This window comes from Falco punctatus, assembly GCF_963210335.1.
Source record: "Falco punctatus genome assembly, chromosome: 5".
Lineage (NCBI taxonomy): Eukaryota > Metazoa > Chordata > Aves > Falconiformes > Falconidae > Falco > Falco punctatus.
This window is the reverse complement of record NC_137584.1, coordinates 18,039,465-18,058,919: the sequence shown is the minus strand read 5'-3', so window position 1 is coordinate 18,058,919 and position 19,455 is coordinate 18,039,465. Positions and strand designations below refer to the sequence as shown.

The following is a 19,455-nucleotide window of genomic DNA, read 5'->3' as shown; positions in this document are numbered from 1 at the left end:
CCCTTTCGCACTTGAATTAAAATCAGACCAGTGACACTTTCGATAAGCATTTTCAGGTTTAATATCAGGAAACGTACTGGAAAACAACAGTCAATCATGCCTCCCCAAGCATCTCCTCCATCGAGACGGATCCAAGAACGCAATTTAATTTACATTTCTTCTAGCAAGGCAAATTGAGCTGTACGCGGCTCTGCTATGACAAACGCCTTTTTCCTTATTTCTCCTCTATTGGATGAAAAAACTCAGGTGCTACACGAACTGCGAGTATTCTTTGCCCGAACACGAAGAAAAGACAAAATAACAGACAGGTGCAAATAAACCGAAGCTTTAAAAACGAAGGTGCATCGAGACGCGGCTCGCCGCGAAGGAGACTCCCACACGCACGAGCGCGGCTCACGCACCGCCGAGGGACGGGCGTTATTTTTAATTATCGCAGGAGCCGCCGACGCCCCCCACCCCACCACCCCCGGGCACCACGCAGGGGCCCGGGGCCACCGATCCCCCTCCCGCCGCCGGCGGGGCCGGCGCACCTGGCCGCCCCCCGCCGCGCCAGCGCCCCCCGGCTCCGCAACCGCCACGCCCGGCGGGCGAGAGACGGCCCCGCGGCGGGGAGGGCCGCCCTACCTTTGTATCGCTCCAAGACATCCTCGTAGGCTTGCAGGTACTCCTGCTCCTCGGCGTAGAAGTAGGCGCCGGGGGAGAGGTAGCCAGCCATGGCCGGGGGCCGGCCCTGCCCGCTTCCCTGCGCGGCTCCGGGCGGCCGGCAGCCGCGGGGACGGCACGAGAAAAAAACCGGCGGGCGGGGGGAGGGCGCTGTCAGCCCGGCCGAGGAAACGCCCCCGCCGGCCGCTCGGGTTTCGGTAGCCGCCCCTCGGAGCGCGGAGGGGGGCGGCCCCAGCCCCGCGGCGGCCGCCGCCTCCCCGCCGCAACCCCCCGGCTTCAACCCCATCGCCCAGGCACCGCCCGCGGGGGCCGGCGAGCTCTGCCTCCGCGGCCCGGGGCCTGGGCCGCCCCCCGCCCGCCCCCTCGCGCTTCAGCCCCGGCCTCCCCCCGGGACAAGGAGGGCGGCGGTCGCCGGGGCGGGAACGCGACGCCCGCGGCACGGGCGGCGCCGGCGCTGAGGAGCCACTGCAGGGTGGGCGCCCCTTGGGGGCACGGCGGGCAGCCCCCGGCGCTGGCCAGCGGCACGGACGGGGCACCCCGGGCGGCGGGGCGGGCCCGGCAGCAGCCCCGGCCCCGCCGCAGGTGCCACCGCCGCTCGCCCGCCCCCGGCCGCGTCCCCACCGCGCCTGCGCCTCGCGGGCCGCCCCCATTTCCCGGCCCCGACCCCCGCCGCCGGGCCCGCCCCGCAGCGGTCCCTGCCGGCCCGGCCCCCGCCCCGCGCACCCTGCCTGCGGGGGGCGGCGGCGAGCCCTGCGGGCGGCCGGGCCGGGCCGGGCCGGGCCGGCTCCGCAACACCCCCCTGCGGCTGCGTTCCGCGGCTGGCGACAGCCCGGCCCGCAGAGCACCCTCTGCCACCGCGTCCTGCGCTGCCCCCGATAGCACCGTTAAGATGCGCTACCCTGGGAAACGGTGTCCCCGGAGGGGACCCGCGGAAGCACGCACAAAAGGGGATGGGGAAAAGAGCGGTGTCCCCGGGGAGCACCGGGGACCGCCGCATCCTCCTGGGAGGTTTCCAGCCTTCGCCGGGGAGAAGCCGACCTCCGCCCTGTTCCCGGCATCATTTGTGGCCGGGCCGCGCAGCGGCGCCCACCCCGGGCGGCTCCGTCCCGGTCCCGGTCCCCGGCTCCCCCGAGCGCGGCCCCGGCCCCGCACGGACAAAGACCGGCGCGTTGCTCCGCGCGGAGCCGCATCGGTGGCGGCCCGGCAGGCGGGTGCTGCCCCGGCCGCACCAGCGGCGCCCGCTGAGCCGGCCAACGGCGCCGCGGCCCCCGCGCCGCTGGTGCGTTTTCGCATGAAAGTTTAATGGGCGCACCTGCGCGTATTTCGGCTCGCTCCCCAAACGCATCAATTCACCCAGCCGGAAAACGCAGCCAAAGAGCTTAGTCACCACCCGGAGGGGCCGCGTTCAGAACGACAAGGGATGGGGGTCCCTGTGGCCCTCACCCGCCCCCTCCCACCAGCCCCCGGCCGCGCCTTACCGGCGATGCGCAGCACGGCCCTCTCGGCGGGGTCCAGCACGGAGCCGCCCTGGATCTTCCGCTTGGACCGCTCGTGTTTGGGCAGGTTCCAGGGCAGCGTGTCGCCCGGCGCCGGCGACACAGTCCCCGATCTCTGGCTGAAGTCCTCCTCGTCGGAGAAATCGGCGGAGGACGACATGGAGCATCGGTAGGACGCGTTCCCGGAGCTCTGCACGGGAAGACAGACAGGGAGGGTGCGTGGGGAGCGGCTCGGGACGCGGGGCCGCCGGTGGCACCGGCGCGTACCCGCCCCGCGTGGCGTGGAAAAGCATCTCTCGGGAAAAGGGAGGGTGGGGATGGGGATGGGGACGCTGCTCACCATTGCCGTGAATTGGGGGGTGGGGGGGGTGGGGAAGAGGGGTGCCTGTGCGGAGCGCCGAGGGTGATGGTCCAAAAACCAGCCGGTCTCTAGCGGGAATGCACTGGGAGGGGTGCGGGGGGAGCAGTGGCCTGCGGCTGGGCAGCCAGCTCGCGAATGAGCCTCCCACTGCCCCAACAATAAACCCAGCGGCGGCAGCAACAACAACCGAAAAAAAAAAAACCTTCCGGGCTACAATCGATAGCGTTTGGCTCCCCCGCCAGGACAAGGGAAAGATTCGCCGTCACCGAGCTGCGGGTGAAACCGTTCGCGTAGATCTGTTTGTGGGCAGGACCCCGGCCCGCGGGCAGCCCCAGCCGCGTCGTTACCGCCCCGGGGCCGCCGCGCCCCCGCTCCTGCCCCCTGCCCGGGAGCTGCCCGGAGCGGCTGGGAGCGGCGGGGGAGCGGGGGGAGGGAGGGAAGGGGAGAGGGAGGGAATAGGATTTCTCCGAGCAGCCCCTCTGGGTAGCAGAGCACGACAGGCGGCTTTCGGTCACGCTTTGCCAAGACGGCTTCGGTCAACAAACGGCTGATCGCGGCTTACAGACTGTATCCACATTCACGCTTCCCAGCTACCCCCAAAAAAGAGCGCCTGCAGAAACGTAAATAAGCGCTGATGCAGTGCAGCGATAGGGCTGCTGCCATGTCTAGCTTCCCTGTTTAGGGTGAGGTGGGAAATGGAGATGTCTGAACCATAGCATTTCAACACCATGCTGAGAGTTTAGGATACACGGGTTATCAGGACATGATGCGGGGCAAGATGCTATTTCTTTTCCTCTGCATTTTCTGATTGGAGAGACTTGTGCTTTCTCCAGGGCACCTGACCAAAAAATGATGGATTTGATTTGTGATTTCACATGGGAGCTGCTGTGAGTCTTCCAAAAGCGTAACCTAATGCTGGTCCAGGTACGATGTTAATTTTTAGGGGTATGCTGTTCTCAGCTTGGAGAGGTATAGTCTGCTTTGTTATGAAGAGACAGCCCTCATTCAGCCCATCTAAGATTCCAGATTTTTTGACATCTATTATTTTAGGCTTGTCCTGTAGCCCTTTGGTTTTTGGCATTGGGGTTTTGGTGTTTTTTTTTCCTTTTTTAAGGGACTTAAAATGTACCTTTACCTACAAAATAAATTTACACTGTGACAGATCTGATAAAATTTATTATTGCTATATGAACCTTTTTATCATCAGTTCTTACGGGGTGGACAGCAAATCATTATTACATTGGAGGGTATTTTACCCATTTTAAAACTAAAAACCTGCATAACCCAAAGTAAAAGTGTAACGCACTCTTTGCTGTGCATAAAATTGCCAATAATGAATAGTTAAATAATTCGCTAAGTAGGAGGAGACCTCTTACTAGTGGTTGCTTCTCCTGACCTCCTCCACTTCTATCCCAATCATCTTTTGTGCTTCTACAGTACTTTGTGGTGAAGTTCAAAAGAGGAGAGAGGGAGAGAGGGAGGGAATGAATACATAAAACCCGTTAACTGAATTCTTGTTCGCTGTATTTTGATGTGGAGAGAGCAAGGGTACATGTGGAAAAACAGAAACATGAGATGTCTGATCCCAGCTCTGATTGCCTTCATAATTAGTTCTAGTGCCAGGAATGTTTTGCTGCCGGTTTATATAATAAGCTAAAACTTTCTGTAGGATCTTATAAAGCAGGATGGTCACATACAGGTGTCTTCCTCATGGGAGTGGTAAGCACACAGCTTGCTGCAGGGTATGGAGGGTACTCTGTTGTACCAGATGGGGCTAAGAGAGGCCCTGATGTGCTTAGTCAGGGATTAAGCTTCTTGTGGCCTGTCCTTAGCGCCAGATTTTGCCATAAAAAGAGAAAGTGTTCCTTTAATCCCAGCTCTGAAGATGCTGCTTCAGGCCTTTATCTTCTATTGGCTGCTCAGCAGCCCTCAATGTCTTTGGATCACACAGACCCATGGAGACAGATTTTGCCTTTCATTTTCTTCACCTTCATTTCTACTTTGTAATGTAAGAATTAGAAAGAGCACAGTCATGGTGTTGTGAGGGTGCTATAGCCATAGGTAGTCTTTATGTAGCAGCTTGGAACATGCAAGGACAAAGTACAATAGCAGTTGTTATTGAAGTTTTGAAGAAAAATCTCTCAACTCTCAAATTTTTATCTTTGGAAGTATGCTACAGTTTTTGTCCAGTAGGATTTCCTTTTCTCAAAAGAGGCCTTAATAACCCATTCTTATTTTTTTTAGTAACAACTCCTTCTGTAGTTCCTCCTACCCTTAGAAACCAAAAGCACTGTTGAGCGATGATTCCATATACACCACTGAACATATTCTCCATACTCTCTATTGAGATGTCAGTTTTAGGGAAAAGGAGACTGTCATTCTGGTCAGCTGTGCTACAGTACTAGAAGATAAGCTAAGTGAGAAGACCTCTACATATTTTTAAGAAATCAAACCAAACAGGCAACAGTAGAGCAATCTTTGGCATCCATGCGTATTACAACTAGCTATCATCTTTTAAGTTGTCCGACCTTACTTAATGCATGCATTAACAAAATGAATGAACAAAACTGATTTTGGCTTACTAGCTCTTCAGGAATTATGTTAATCTCCTTTTCAGAACAAGGTAGGAAGGTCAGAAAGGAATTTTTCATAATAGCAAAATCTAGCAAACTCACATCTAAGAAATGACAACTTCTAACTTAATTACAGTCTACTTTTTATTCAGCGTGGAGATACTTCTGAGTAATGTGTACACAGAGCTATTGAGCACATAAGTATTTTTAAGAGCCTAAATTTTGCTATTCCAAATGTAAACTTAACTGAACAACTGCTTTGCTTGGGTAAATTAATAGTTTTGATAAGAAGAATCATTCTGCCCCTGTCCAACCACTGTTCACAACATGCTTACTACTCACCCCACTGGCCTGTTTGTTTCTAGCGAACACATTTTCCATGCTGTAGCTTTAAATTCCAAATAATTTAATAATTATTCCAAATTCCAAAATAATTCCATGATTACAGCAACATATTGACTGGTTTTAAAAATACAAAATAATAGAGAACATCTGTACAGGTTAATCTCTACATCCTGAAAAGGTTCCTGGCCAATTAGGACAGCATATGCAAAAAAATCAGTTATGTTAAAATCAACATGTAAGGCACTTCTGTTACTTTTCAATAAAGCACATTGCTGTCTGCAAGTGAAAAATGTGACTGTTAATTATACACAACATTTTTTTGAGTTACATGACTCAAGTGTCTTTCATGTCCACTAAAATATTGATCAGACACATCCTTACTTAGCCTACTCTGGGACTTAGTGAGGGGCAGGGCTTGACTGTTCTTAGGCCCATAAGGTCACAGCCTCGATACTATAGCTGCTTATTCTATACCTCCAGTTGTGCATTCCTTCTGCTCGTTAGCCTAAAGACTAATCTGTAGCCTCTATTCTTGATCAGCGGGAACTGTTGTATTTGCACAGCAGTTATGCATGTAATAGCTTGTGCACTGAAGCCTGTTGGTCATACGTAACAAATCTAAGCGGAGTTTTGCCTGCATTCGAAGTACAGGATTAAACTTAATGCATTGTTTCACTGATAGTACCACAGGGGGGTGCAAACTGCACACGCAGCCCTCACCACTGCCTCTCGGGTGACAAAGCATGCTCAGAACAAGCATTTAGGAGAGCAAAACTCATTTCTGCCAGCGTCTATGGTTTTCTCTATAATCAGGTGATAGCAGCAGCCGCCTGAGAGTCAGCCTTGCTACTGTGCTATAAAAGTGAGCTGGTTTCCAGTAATGGGGATGATTTCAAAGAAGTATGTAGTATACTTCTTGTAAGAGGGATTTGGCCAAGTACCAAGGCATGACTTCCTTTGAGGAGGGAAAGGACTGTTTGTCGTAGGTGAGGCGCTGCAGAAGATCAGGTGGATACTAGGTGGAAGATGGAATAGCTGGAAAATGGTGTAAGGTAACACACAACACCATATATCAGATAACCCACCCCTAAACAGGATCCGATACCCTCAAGAACGCCAGTGGGTTTTGCACTGTCATTTCTCAAGGCAGAAGCATTAGCAGAGGTCAGGTTTTAAACTCAGTCAAGCAATCCAGCTGGCAAAAGCTGCTGAGAGGCTGATACCGAATTATCATCATATTGCAAAAATTCCCCAACTTTATGACACATCGGAGATTGCACTGGCCAGCTGAATTCTAATGAAATGTCTTGTGCTTCCACATCTTATCTTTGAGATTTTCCCCTGCAGTGGTCCTTTCGTGTTGGTTTTTGGAAGCTGTTGGGAAGTACAGGTCAACAGTGACTGAAATATAAATAACTCATAACTAAACTGAAAATTCTATTTCACTTACACTAAACTATCTCAGAATTCATGGAATACATTTTCTTTTCTTTCATTATATTCATTGTGGGCAATGGATAAGTCTGAACAGAAGTGAAGGGTTTGAATCATGGTTTTACCAAGTGTGTTTCAACAAAATTCTTCCTAATTTAGAATATCAGTTGAATGTAACAGGCTATTTTTGTATTTAACATCCCAGATTGAATGATATTAAAGTGGATCAACTTTTAAAATACAATACCTTAATAAATTTAAGATAAAATCTAGGGCAACTGAGTGTTCCCATTAGTAAATCTTTACTACTTTAACCTGATTAGATGATAATGCAATGAGGAATACAAACCATCCAACGTATATAATCAGGCTATGCAGGTCCCTGGGGACTGCATGTTGTCAGAAATGATAAAAATTCAAAACAGACACACAAATTAAGTATCACATGCATTTTGAGCCTCTGATTGTATTTATACAAGGAAATTCTGATGCTTTCACAGGCTTTCAAAAGGAGATGGGATCTTCTCTGAATGCTAGTAGGTCAATCTCTACCATTCCCACACTTGGAAAATAACCTTACAGAGGCAACTTTCATGAAAGAAATAGGTTATTTGAGCACATGAAATTCAAATGGATCAAGGGCTAGGTGCATGTATGTACTTGGACATTGTAATACAGTTTTGTAACATCAAACTATGTTTACTGGATAACCATCTAATTACACATCTAAAACTGACATGATGCAAAACTGAGGTTTTGGTAGGAACTAAGCAGTCAGAAAAACCTGGTCACCCAGGATGATGCAGCATCAGGGACACAAGACATCCCCAAACCTTCTCCTGAAATTGGTCTTCAGTCATCCTTTCATAACAGCAGAGCACACTAGATTCTTTTGAACTACAGAAGCAGCAAAGCAGCTGTTTGCCTTTTCCTTATTGTCTTAAGCTTGAAACCTAGGTTCAAACCCTCATTTCCCAGTAGCTAGCCTAGTTGTGGGATTGGTACAGATGAAAGAAAAGAAAAAAAAGTTCAAGATTTCTTGAGAAAGAGGAAGAGGGAGCGTAGCACTCTGCGTCACAGCACACAAGGCTTTCTGGGGAGAAGGAAGTGCTGGTTCTGATCCCTGCGCCGAGGACTGCTTATACACTCTGCTTTAAGTAACAACTGGGTAAAACATTGAAGTAGTCCCTGGGTGAAACGTGTGCAATGGAGGCAACAGAAACCACAAAGCACCTCGTGTACCAATTCCACAGAGATGTATCAAATTTCAAGCAGTTACTGGTCTGAAGTGATACCATCTTCTAATAGCTAGGAAAAGAAATTAGTGAATATTATGCTACAACAAGTAGAGTTTCTGTTTCGTATACTTAATTTATCACTGATCTCTTTCAGGAGCAGAAAGTTGAGAGATGCTCCACATTTGAAACTCTCCATTAACTGTGAGATGAGCTAAGGGATCAGACACTGTGAAAATAATCTCCACTAATCTCAACAACCTTATCATAAGAGAGAAATAAGGCATTTAAAGTATGTTGCTGTGCAAGGAAAACCTGCTTGTTGTTTTTTTCATTTTCAAATGAATACATTGAAAAGCATGGCATAACCAAGACCTGTATATAAGGGGGGCCAAAGAACATTCAGCTTAAACTAGCCATGTTATGCCACAGCCATCAGGTCTCTTGAAAAGCTGCTTTGTGAAACTGTGCTAACAAAAAAAGTGTTGTGTTTGGGTTTTTTTAATTAATAATATCAACATGACAACCCTGATTTGTTTCATATTTAATCCATTCCTTTACTCCTCACCTAGTTCCTCTGTTTACTTTTTCAACATGAATTGTAGGACTTACTCTTGAAATCGCTTACCTACATTATAGAAGCCAACAGAAAGGTACTGAAGGTTTTGCAGATGGGAAGATAGTATTTTTAACTTTTAGTGTCTGGGAAGCCACAGTATGAGAAATAGGTATTTTGGTTGAGTTTTATACTAAAACCATCAGCAAGATATGTGCTGCTGCTTCCATTATAATTATCATTATCTTGTTTCAAAATTAATGCTTCATAGATATTAATACCTAAAATGCCAGAATTTCATGGTCTCAAACTCATTAATTATTTCTGTAAAAGAAATGTGTATGCCTTAGATGACTGCTGTATATAACTGTTGCAAAAAAAATTCCCATTACCTACAAATATTTTTTTAATTAATTTTTAATTGCAGCTATCTTGCATCCTTTCAGATCCCCCTAGTCTGCCAGACACAAAAGAGAATAACACAGCAGAACAACTAAGGTTTGAGGGAGACACACAGAGTCTTATCTGCTTACTATGCCTACAAGGCCAACTATAACAGAGGAAGAGTCTGGAATAAGAAATCATCTAACTTCAAATCCTTTCCTCAGCCTTCTAAGCTTCTCATTGGAGATTATGTTATATTATATATAGGTTTTAATAGCAAACCAAATTACTCCTGCCATAAAAGATGTATCTGAGTATGAAAACACTCTGGACATCAAAGAGCAAATTAAAATTCTAAGTAGCTTTTGAATCTCTGATGGGCACATCAGTCTTGTTTTCAAGAAAAAAATAAAAGGAGGACTTAGAAGAATTTTTTTCATTGTCATAATGAAAATCTAAAACACTGGTATTGATATTCTTTATATATATAATATATAAATAAAATAGCTTTTAGTGACAACTGTTAACGTTCCTGACTGGTAAGTTTGCCTCCTTATAAAATTAAATACTCATTTGTTTATTTCAAACTGTTTTAATCCCACGTTTTAAAACAAAGTTCTAAGACTTGATCAGTGATCAATCAACATTTAACTCTTTGAAAATACAGATTCTTACAATTACACAACACTAATAATACTGTTAATAATTATCAGCTTGTTTTCTCTTACAAAATCCATTTTACATTTCATTACATCACCTTACATTTCTTTGAAAATATTCCCTGCCCAAGGTTGAATTTTCTTCAAATTTTTAGTCCATGTCTGACCAAGAAGCCCGAGAACAAGATGATGAAAATATCCAGTAGTTATTTGTCAACACTAAAAAAATATCCCAGTGATCTTTTTTGAGAAGATGCTAGACTTTGGGATAGATGCTTCAAATATGAATATCCTTTAAGCTAGACATAGGCTTTTTGCCATCTTTGTTAAAAATCTGTCTACATTTGCCAGAGTGATAAGTCTTTGAGATATAAATATCATCTGCTATCCCTGGCATCAGGGAGTATGAAGTAAAGCTTTTAAAGTTTGGGTTTGATCTCACTGCTCTGACAAGAAAACTGCTCCAGAGCCTCCTGCTTTCATGATTTCAAGTAATCTTCCTCTGCTTGCCACCTGAAACTTATTTCTGGTCTTTTGTTTATTGCAACAATAGTGTTCATTTCCTTAAATACCTTTTTTGCTTTCCTGATGCGTGCATAGCCTGCATTGTACCCCCTCTCAGCCTTTTTTGGTTTTGCTGAGCAAGTCAACTTCTTTTAATCTCTCCTCATCTGCCGGTAGTTCTTCTTTGCAAAGTTAAATAGTTTGATTTAACTATTCCTAGGGTCCAGGTGACTACCAATATGATTTTTATCAGAATTCTTTTTTTTTTGTTTTGTTTTTTTAAACAAGGCCATGTTAGAATTTGTCAACTAAAATGTCTTCAGTGTATCAACTAAATTTCTTCAGATTGGCACCCACTAAACAAAGCCTCTCAAGACTCTCAGGGGTCTTAGAGCTGCCAGACCAATACCCCACCACCACAGACTGACCAAGCAAATTCCACCCTCGCAGCTCTTACCTCCGATGTCAGGACACCTACCATCCCCGCCGAGGAGCTGAGCAGGATCCTTCCAGCTTGGAGATACGGAGGCAAAACTAATCTTTCCGTCTAATAGTTACCTGCAGTGGTTGCAGGCTGATGGCAGTGCAGGCAAGAGGCAGGGAGAGCAGGGGAGGGCAGGCACCAGACTGGACAGGCAGGAGTCTGTTTTTCTTTTATGCTCTCAGTGACTCGCTCGGCTGTGCTTGGCCAGCAAGAGGAAGAAGCCATGCAGTCTGAATGCAGAGGACAAACACAGGAACCGGCGCGCTGGAGGAAAGGGCTGGAGAAACCCACTGGGACTGACAGCCTGGGGGACAAACACAGACACTGGCAGACTCTGGGAGCTGCAGCTGAAGAGCCTTCAAGGGAACAGCAGACTCCATGGATGAGGACTAGAGGAGAAACGGACCTGCAAGGTAACAGCTGGGACCAGTAACCATCAGTGCTGGAAAGAGCGAATCAGGGCAGAGCTAAGGATCTGACATGCTGGCATGAAACCGGTCTTGCCTCAGCAAAAGGCTTTCAACAAGGTGCTCTGATGAACAAGGAGGGTAGGAACTGTGTGAGAGGAGAAGCTCTCCAAGAACACAGACAAGAGTCAAGGAAGAAGGTATGCATGGAATATGCAGCCAGCGGCCACAGGGAGACCCAGAAATCAAAGATACCGGTTGCACAAGTGCCTCAGAGCAATGAGATGACGGACCAGGTGAGCCTGGGAAGGGCTGTGCAAGGGGTGTGACATGGAGAGTGATACAAGGGCTGACAAAGTGAGAGGAGAAGGGCTGAGGTCAGCAGAGGAGTGAGGACTGGGCAGTGAGGAAGGAGCCAGCGGTGGGGCAGAGGCAGGTCAGCAGCAGGCTGGAGGAGACAGGGCAAAAAGAGCCGTGCTTGGGAAGAATGAGCACAAGGCGGCACATCCCCTAAGGAGCCTAGTAGGAAATGGAAATTTCACCCCAGCTCCAGCCATATCTGAGACTTCCTCTAGAAATAAATACCTGTTCCCCTGTGTTACCAACTTGTATGGAGGAACACAAATATCATCACTCTCTCCCTGAAATCAAATAGCAAATTTTTTGTGTTGTAGTTACAAGTGTCAAAACCTGCTGATGAGCCACACAATGGAGCTTTGGTTTTATGTTTACTTTTTTTAACAAGAGTAGGAAATCAAACACGAAGTTCTTGTTAAAATACTTTTCTTAAGGCTGCAAAGTCCAGAAGTAAAATACTACCAAATCCCAGATTCAAAGTTCACCATGCAACCTTAGCTCAGCCTGTTTATTTGTACATCATGGTGCAGTTATAATGATGCGATCATATACTATTACATCCCCGGTGTCTCTTACTTAGTGCAAATGAGGGGTGATATTCGTTCCATGAACAGTCGTTCAATATTTTGTTTTGTCATTCTCTGTTCAATGGGCAGCCCCAAAACTCAACTCACTTCATGCTATTTAAATGCCGGTGTGATGAAGAAATTGTTATTTCATAGACTGTTTTGTGGTGCTCATCACTACGGTAGTATATGACTGCTTCACAAATACTAATGATCTTTCCCATTACACAGGATGCAAAACTGAAACCAGGAGGTCAGTTTTGTTACCTAGGTCAAATTGAGATGCCGGGGATCTGATTTTTTAAGAGTTACTAGAATTATGTATCAGTAATACTCAGACCACAGCGCATACAGAGTTCAGTGGTGAATGGCAGCTTGAGAACTTTTATAAACCCAACCATATGCTATGAGTCAGGCTTTTAGAAAATGGAAGATAAAAAATGTTTTAAGCCAGTTGCTCAGCACATTCACAGTGACCCTGTACCCACCCTTTAGTCTCCAAGGCAGCACTCAATGCTTTTTAAAGAAATGAGAGATCCTCTCCCTTCCTGCAGCCTCCTGTTTTATTCATTTACACACTTTACAACTTATGCAGCATAACTCCTACACATAAAAGTCATCCTAAGAGCACTTCCATCCTACGATAAATACAGAGTACATCCTGTGAAAAAACAGTACTCCATACAATTCAAGTCTATATGACAATGCGGATGCATAATCGACTGAATTAAAGCTGCACGTGTAACCCTAATTCCAGAACTTCCTAATGTTTGAATACTTGCCTTTGCCAAACTATTCTTTTAACATAATACCCGTGTGTAGTGTTATATATAAATACAAATAGATAAGGGAGTCCCTTGCTATATAAAGATGTACTGTTTATGTGCCACAGTAGGATGTTACACAATACAGCTCTGAAGAGTGACTCCTGTGGCACTGAAGGAAAAGGAAACATCTGCATTTAGGCTCTATAATTACTGTGCATCTGTGAGACAATAACTGGCCATTTTAAATTGTGCAAATAATACCATCATAACAAAAATCAAACAAAAAAAACTTTAACCTGCCTTCAGCTACTGTACAAAATTTACTATTTATGGTCATTTACATAAAACTTTTTTTTTTTACAGTTAAGACCTCTAGCACATTTTAGCAGCTTAGGTTTATATTACTACCTATCAAGGAAGGATACTGGGATTTAAAAGATAAAAATTCTGAACAGTTAAAAATTTAATTTCTCAGTGAGGCTACACTGCATACATATAGTATAATTTTGTCAATGAACACAAAATCCCAGTTAATAGAAATCATGGCAAAATAAGAGTGGCAAAAAAACTATTACACATTTTTCAAGCCAGAGTTTTACCGCTCTATTTCTTTGATAAAACAGTTGAAGACTATTTTATCTTATTCACTGCTAATTTAGTAACAAGTTAGCTTCAGCGCCAAGGACCAAGGGTGCACTTTAACCCTCTTTCAACACTTCAGATCAAACAGAGCCAGGCTGGTTTAAGCTCACATCCCATTTTCAGTAAATAAGCATTTATTCTGGGAATAAAAATTGATACAGGCAAAATAAAAATCCTATGGAATCAGCTAACCTATCAAAGAGAAAACCTGCTATTTAAGAAGGCTTTGCCCACAAGTATAGGGTGATTTGAAACTGTGTATAGGAAAATAACACAGATTTGATGCTATTTCCAACCACACAAGTGCAAATCTCAGTGAATACACTCAAACCAGGCATGATCTGCCACCACAAGAGACAATTAATACCAATGACCTTAACTGTCCAAATAGGAGCCAGCACTGAAGTCAGTTAAGGTGCTCTAAATGTACATTTGTACTGTTACTGCTATGCTTATTTCTATGTGGTTTGACATAGTTGTGTCATCAATAATTATTAGCACTAATGCAATTAACTGTTTCTTTTGCACTACTTAATAGATGTAGTGTCTCATCCATAGGAAAAAAAAATCACTGGAAAGACAATCCAACAATAATTTTAAGTCTCAGATCCAATGTTTAATATGTTACTATTGCACTTTAACAAAAAGTAGTTTAAAAGTTGTAAAAAATCACCTCCCTGGCCTAGTGAAAAATCTGAACTGTCTAGGAGCTGGGCAAAAGGAGTGGAAGAAATGGGCATTTGCTACAGTGCAACAGATGAGCTGCAGGGTGGAGAGGGAAAAGCACCCAAGAGGAAATTGGGAGCAGGCAGCAAGGGAAGAGGTCACAGAAGCTAGCAGAGTCGCAGGAAAATGAAGTCTTTGTGTAAATTTTTATGAAGAATTTATCAGTGAGGAGTTATTTGCTATAAGAAAAGCAATAAACCAAAATAGTCCAAGAAAGAGATGTAAACAATCCCTTGGCAGGCATGTGTATGTTCAGAAAGAAAAAGAGGTGCCTTTGAAGTCAACCTAATGGCCACTACAATCTTTGTCTTTATTTCAAAGGTGACTGGATTTAGCATTTATAGTGATATTTGCAAAGATCCTACACACCTAAAATAGGTTCCTTGAGGTGTTTTAAGAAAATGTCTAAGATGTCTAGATGCTTAAATCTTGTTAAAAACTACAAATCAATCACCTAATAAACTTTTCAGGAGCTTCTCAAAATCCCCATCAATATCCTTTAGGTTTTTGTCCTTGTTTCAGCTGGGGTAGAGATAATTTTTTTCCTAGTACCTGTAACAGGTAAAGCACTGTGTTTTGGATTTAGGATGAGAATGATGTTGATAACGTACTGATGTTTTAGTTATTGCCGAGCAGCGCTTGCAGAGCCAAGTGCTCAGCTCCTCACCCCACCCCAGCAGCGAGGAGGCTGCGGGTGCACAAGGAGCTGGGAGGGGACACAGGTGGGACAGCTGGCCCCAGCTGGCCAAAGGGATATTCCACACCGTATGAACCATCCTGAACAATAAAGCTGGGGAGAGGTGGCTGGAGGGGTGGCAGCCCACGGCTCGGGGCGTGGCTGGGCATTGGTCAGTGGTTATTGAACATTTGCATTATGCATCACTTGTTTTGTATATTCTTTTATCATTATTATTATTTTCCCTTCATTTTCTGCCCTGTTAAACTGTCTTTACCAGACCACGAGTTTTACCTTTTTTCTGACCTGAATGGCTGTGTGGGGTTTAGCTGCCTGCTGGGTTAAACCACAACAGTCTTAAAGCAAAAAATGCAGTCCTTGTTTCCCTTTTATATTCATTCACATGTTCCCTCCATTTCTTCACTATGGCTGTGCTCAGATTATCCTGGGAGAGGATATGCATGCAGAGTCTGGTAGCTTACAGCTTTGTCATATGTTTTGAGAACATTAATATAATGTTAATAAAAATGCTAAAGGTGAAAAATGATAAGATAATGTTTTGCAATATTTGCTTCTAAATGTGTTCCACAGGAGACATAATTCAAAACAAGCAGATGCGTCCAAAAGGAAGAAGCTATGAATGCAATCTATAGATTAAATAGTTAATATTGGAATTACCCAAATCTTGGGCAGAGAGATCAGTAATTTTTGTATGTCACCTATATTAGGTCATTCAAATATCACGTAAAGTACACCAGAGTATTGGAAAACTAGTAAATAACACCAGAAGTATAAATGGAAATTAACAAAATGAAATGGCAATTATTTAATGACACACATCAAAAACTCCCCAAAAGCCCTGTAAAACAACTTCATCCATGTGAAAAATTTCATCTTAGGTAAGGTGTCAACTAATACCAAGACTTCTATAAATGATTTGGTATTAGATGTTTAAAAAAAAACTCCTATGTGTTTTTGTTAAACAATTGTAATACTGTCTCATAAGTTTTAAGTCTTAAACACATAAATGCAAAAACCAGGATAGCTGAGTAAGACCATGGATGGGACAGCTCATGGTTTTACATGCGTTAGAAACTGATTAACTTTGCTTTCAAACTCGCATCATCTGTCTTTACAGTGCATGCCTCACTTCAGTCATGGGAGTAGTCTCAATAGACCAATGAAGCTGGTGGCATCAGTCCATTTTCTACATGTGTTCTTCCCAAACATCTAACCTCCCTCTCTGTTCCCTTGTAGTGATTCTTCACCCACCCCTAAGAAGCTAAATTGCTTCAAAGGAGTCTTTAAATAATTAGAAATGGGTTCATTAGGAGACACTGGAGGGATACCTAGGAGCAGCAGTGCTTCTGAGATCATTATTTGTCATCAGTTTATTCTTTGTAAATTACTTCAGAGATACATTTTTTTTAACGCTGTCTAGTAGATAACCACCTCGATTATATGCTGTCACTACACTACAGGTGTGAAACAGACCAGTAAGTTTGGATGAGTGAAGGGCAAGGCTTTTGAGTAGAAACTGGATTTAGCATCTGGTTATTTATGCCCCAGTCTCTGTAGTCTCATCTGCCGCACATCATACAGTGATCCTGTTACGACAAATGCAAGTGCAAATTTTGGTACTACATCTCATGGTCTTAAGTAATCCCTGGTGGCTGCATAAGTCAGGCAATTTAAGAGCCCTTCAAACTGTTTAACAATGGAGGTGTCAAAAGGCGTTGCTTTGACAGCATCTCTTTTCAACTATATATTTAAATATACAGGTGAAATCAGAATTTGGCAGACCTGTATGTCTAACTAACCCTGCAGCTCAGAAGCCATAATGTGCACAAATCAAGGCCATCTTTTGCTTCCAGGCCAGCACAGGTTAAAAAAAAAAACATATTAGTAATTTGCAGTGTTTTATACTTTTGCTTCAGAGCAGACCACTACGTAAAATATAAGTAGTATTTGCAAAATGCTTGTAATAAAACCCCTAGTTTAAAATTTGCCCTGGAGAAGTATTCCTAGACAGCAGCAAGCTCACAACAGGAGACTTTTGTGCATCCTTCCACGCCTTCAGAAAATTTAACTACCTATACAGAATTAACTACCCAATTTTTGAAAGGAGTCATATGTAACATTCCTCTGACTTCCATGAAGTCATGCTAATTTAAAGAACACAGTTCTGTTTCTACTCAAGCATTCTCCATTGTGTTCAAAAATTCAAAGCATGCTTCAGTAATAGGTATCTGGACTCTCCTCAGTGTGAAGTTGGTGTAAAACTGTCACTATAGGGAACATTAGCACAAATAATACAGCCACCAATGAGAGGGTGACCTACAGGGCACAATATATAACAATGTGCTGTGAAAGGGGTAAGCTACACACCATTATGTTGACGTTGTGCTGCAGTAAGATGAATAAGATAAAGTGAAAATGGCTATGAACTCTGTCTGGTAAGGATCAGTATCAGGATGAAAAGTATTTAACGTCTTTATTAATGACCTTGAAGGTTTAAAAGAAAAAAAAAAAAAAAAAAAAAAAAAGACATTTTCAAGGAAAAGTAATGTTCTATTTCTGCAAACATCTGCTCATGTAGATTTTCAAGGGGAGCAATTGTTGTCTTCAGTGAAGTTACTCCCATACACACAATTACACCTAATTTATTTTTGTTTGGTTCTGACAAGATCAGGGACAATACTGGAAAGATCTCAAAATGCTATGCAGGAAGTGAGAAATAATCCAAGCAAATTCAGATAATTATAGCTGTGGCTAGGAAACTGCAAAACGAGTTCTAGACACAACAAAACCACCAAATAAGAAATAGCCTAAATTAGCAGGAATAAGAAAGCCTAGCATCTAAACATCCAACAAAACTTTTAATGAAGTATCTGAAAAGTCTTCAAGCATATAGCTTAATATGGCAACAGAACATGCTAACATATTTTATGACTGATTACTCAGATATTTCCTGGAGCAAACAAAAACCTTTCCATATAATGCTGTTTTATAGTTAATTTGGCAATACCATTCTCTCTTGTCAGAAAATCAGGACAAGAAAGCACAAGTAGGAAAAAGGCAACAAAAATGATCAGAAGAACTGCTTTATGAGGAGAAATTATGTATTCTTGTTACCAGACATCATACATCTTTTTTTTTCAAGTCATGACTAAGCAGGATATGGCCATAGCTGCCTACAGATATTTCCCCAGTGTAAACATCAAGACAACAGATGATATACTTAAAGTGGTTCAAGTGGGCAGAGCTAGGAATAACAGGAAAAGATAATGGAAAGAAATTATGCAGACTAACAAGAGCATTTCTGGCACTGAATCATGTAAAACTGTTCAAAGATGAAGGACAAAAGTCTCTCATCTTTGAGACACCGAGACTAAGTGGAACAAAGCTGCGACAGACGGTGGGATGGACAACACTATGATTGCATGAAACTTCACAGCGCTGCAGGGATTCGTCATGGCATGAACCTTACTCACCCTGTCACCATGGCATTAATAATACATTCAAAATAACTTACTATATCCATGAGAAATGAAATTGGTGACTTATGTTTTCTGGATCATAGTCTAATAAAGATAATTAATTATTCTTTTTTGTAGAAATGTGAGTTCATCTAGGCTGTAGAACAAAAGGCTATCAAAAGAACTATATAATGTTGCATAAAAGATATACTGCAAAAGCAATTTCAAGATAGTGACATAATGGTGACAGCACTGAGAGAAGTTTTCTCTGTGTCTGGGATTTATTACTGTTTCAGTTGTAGGTCTTGTCAGACACAGCACAGAACCATGAAACGACAGGAAAACCAAGTTATATGGTAACACTGTGCATTTTCTATTCTTACACTTCTTTTTTTCTTTGCTGGTCCTGAATTCCCTGACGTGTTACTGACTTTGGGGAAAAGCAGGGCTTTCTTAATTTCACTAATCCATTCTTCAAAGCCTGTTTTGCTGCTTACACCATTTCCACAGTTTTAGTTCTTTAATTCAGCACCACTGATGCTCTTTTTCCCACGTTGGTAATCAGCAGTCGGTAATAGCCTCACGATTACAGGCAGGCTTACCCTCAGCATAGGGCTACCATGGAAAAAAATAACAATTAAACAAAAAAGAGATTCGAAAAACCAAGAGCGGAATGGAAAATAATAGAGGAGATGATGGAAGAGATGAAGGAAGGATGACAAAGCGGGGCAAAGATCAGAAGCAAGTAATGAATAGAGAGGAGCCTGGCGAGAGGCTGGAGACCTAGTAAGAATGTAACAGTTACGGCCAGGAGTCTAGAGAGCAAGATAGGATGGGAGTGAAAGGGAGATGGCTGAGAAAAAAGGAAGAGCAGATCCTTGAAGTAGAGCGGAAGACGAATCCATCAGATCAAACTAAACCACAGAAACAGCAGCAGAGTAAAATAAATAAGTGGAAGCACAAGAGAACAGAGGAAATTGGGGAACAGTGAAGTGAAAGCAGAGAAACGAAAGGTATTGGCTGAAAGGTAGAAATTCTGGCAGCTGTGGCTTTCTTTTCTGTGCACAAGTTTCTTGATCTCTCAGACAATGTACTTCCACTAGGGAATGCTCTTTCTCAAACCAGCTTCAGAGGTCACTGA

The 19,455-nt window shown here is 43.9% G+C and overlaps 1 protein-coding gene and 1 long non-coding RNA gene across 20 annotated transcripts in view; one reads left to right on the top strand and one right to left on the bottom strand.

The window, feature by feature from the left end:
* The window catches only part of DST (dystonin), a gene marked incomplete at its 5' end in the record, with an annotated part of 302,226 nt that overhangs the window by 266,262 nt on the left and 16,509 nt on the right, over window positions 1-19,455 (bottom strand). For 10 of the 16 annotated variants that reach the window (XM_080389883.1, XM_080389876.1, XM_080389888.1 and 7 more), the window contains one exon: window positions 2,142-2,349. In XM_080389883.1, the coding sequence (XP_080246009.1) occupies window positions 2,142-2,349 (208 nt within the window). Of the gene's footprint in view, window positions 1-624; window positions 2,098-2,141; window positions 2,350-19,455 lie in introns of those variants that run through there. The other 6 variants (XM_080389878.1, XM_080389886.1, XM_080389882.1 and 3 more) reach the window with 6 other exon arrangements.
* Window positions 2,223-19,455, top strand: part of LOC308064828 — a 33,118-nt gene continuing 15,885 nt past the window's right edge. For 2 of the 4 annotated variants that reach the window (XR_013928558.1, XR_013928559.1), the window contains exon 1: window positions 2,506-11,397. This is a non-coding gene — a long non-coding RNA (uncharacterized lncRNA). Of the gene's footprint in view, window positions 2,329-2,505; window positions 11,398-19,455 lie in introns of those variants that run through there. The other 2 variants (XR_013928556.1, XR_013928557.1) reach the window with 2 other exon arrangements.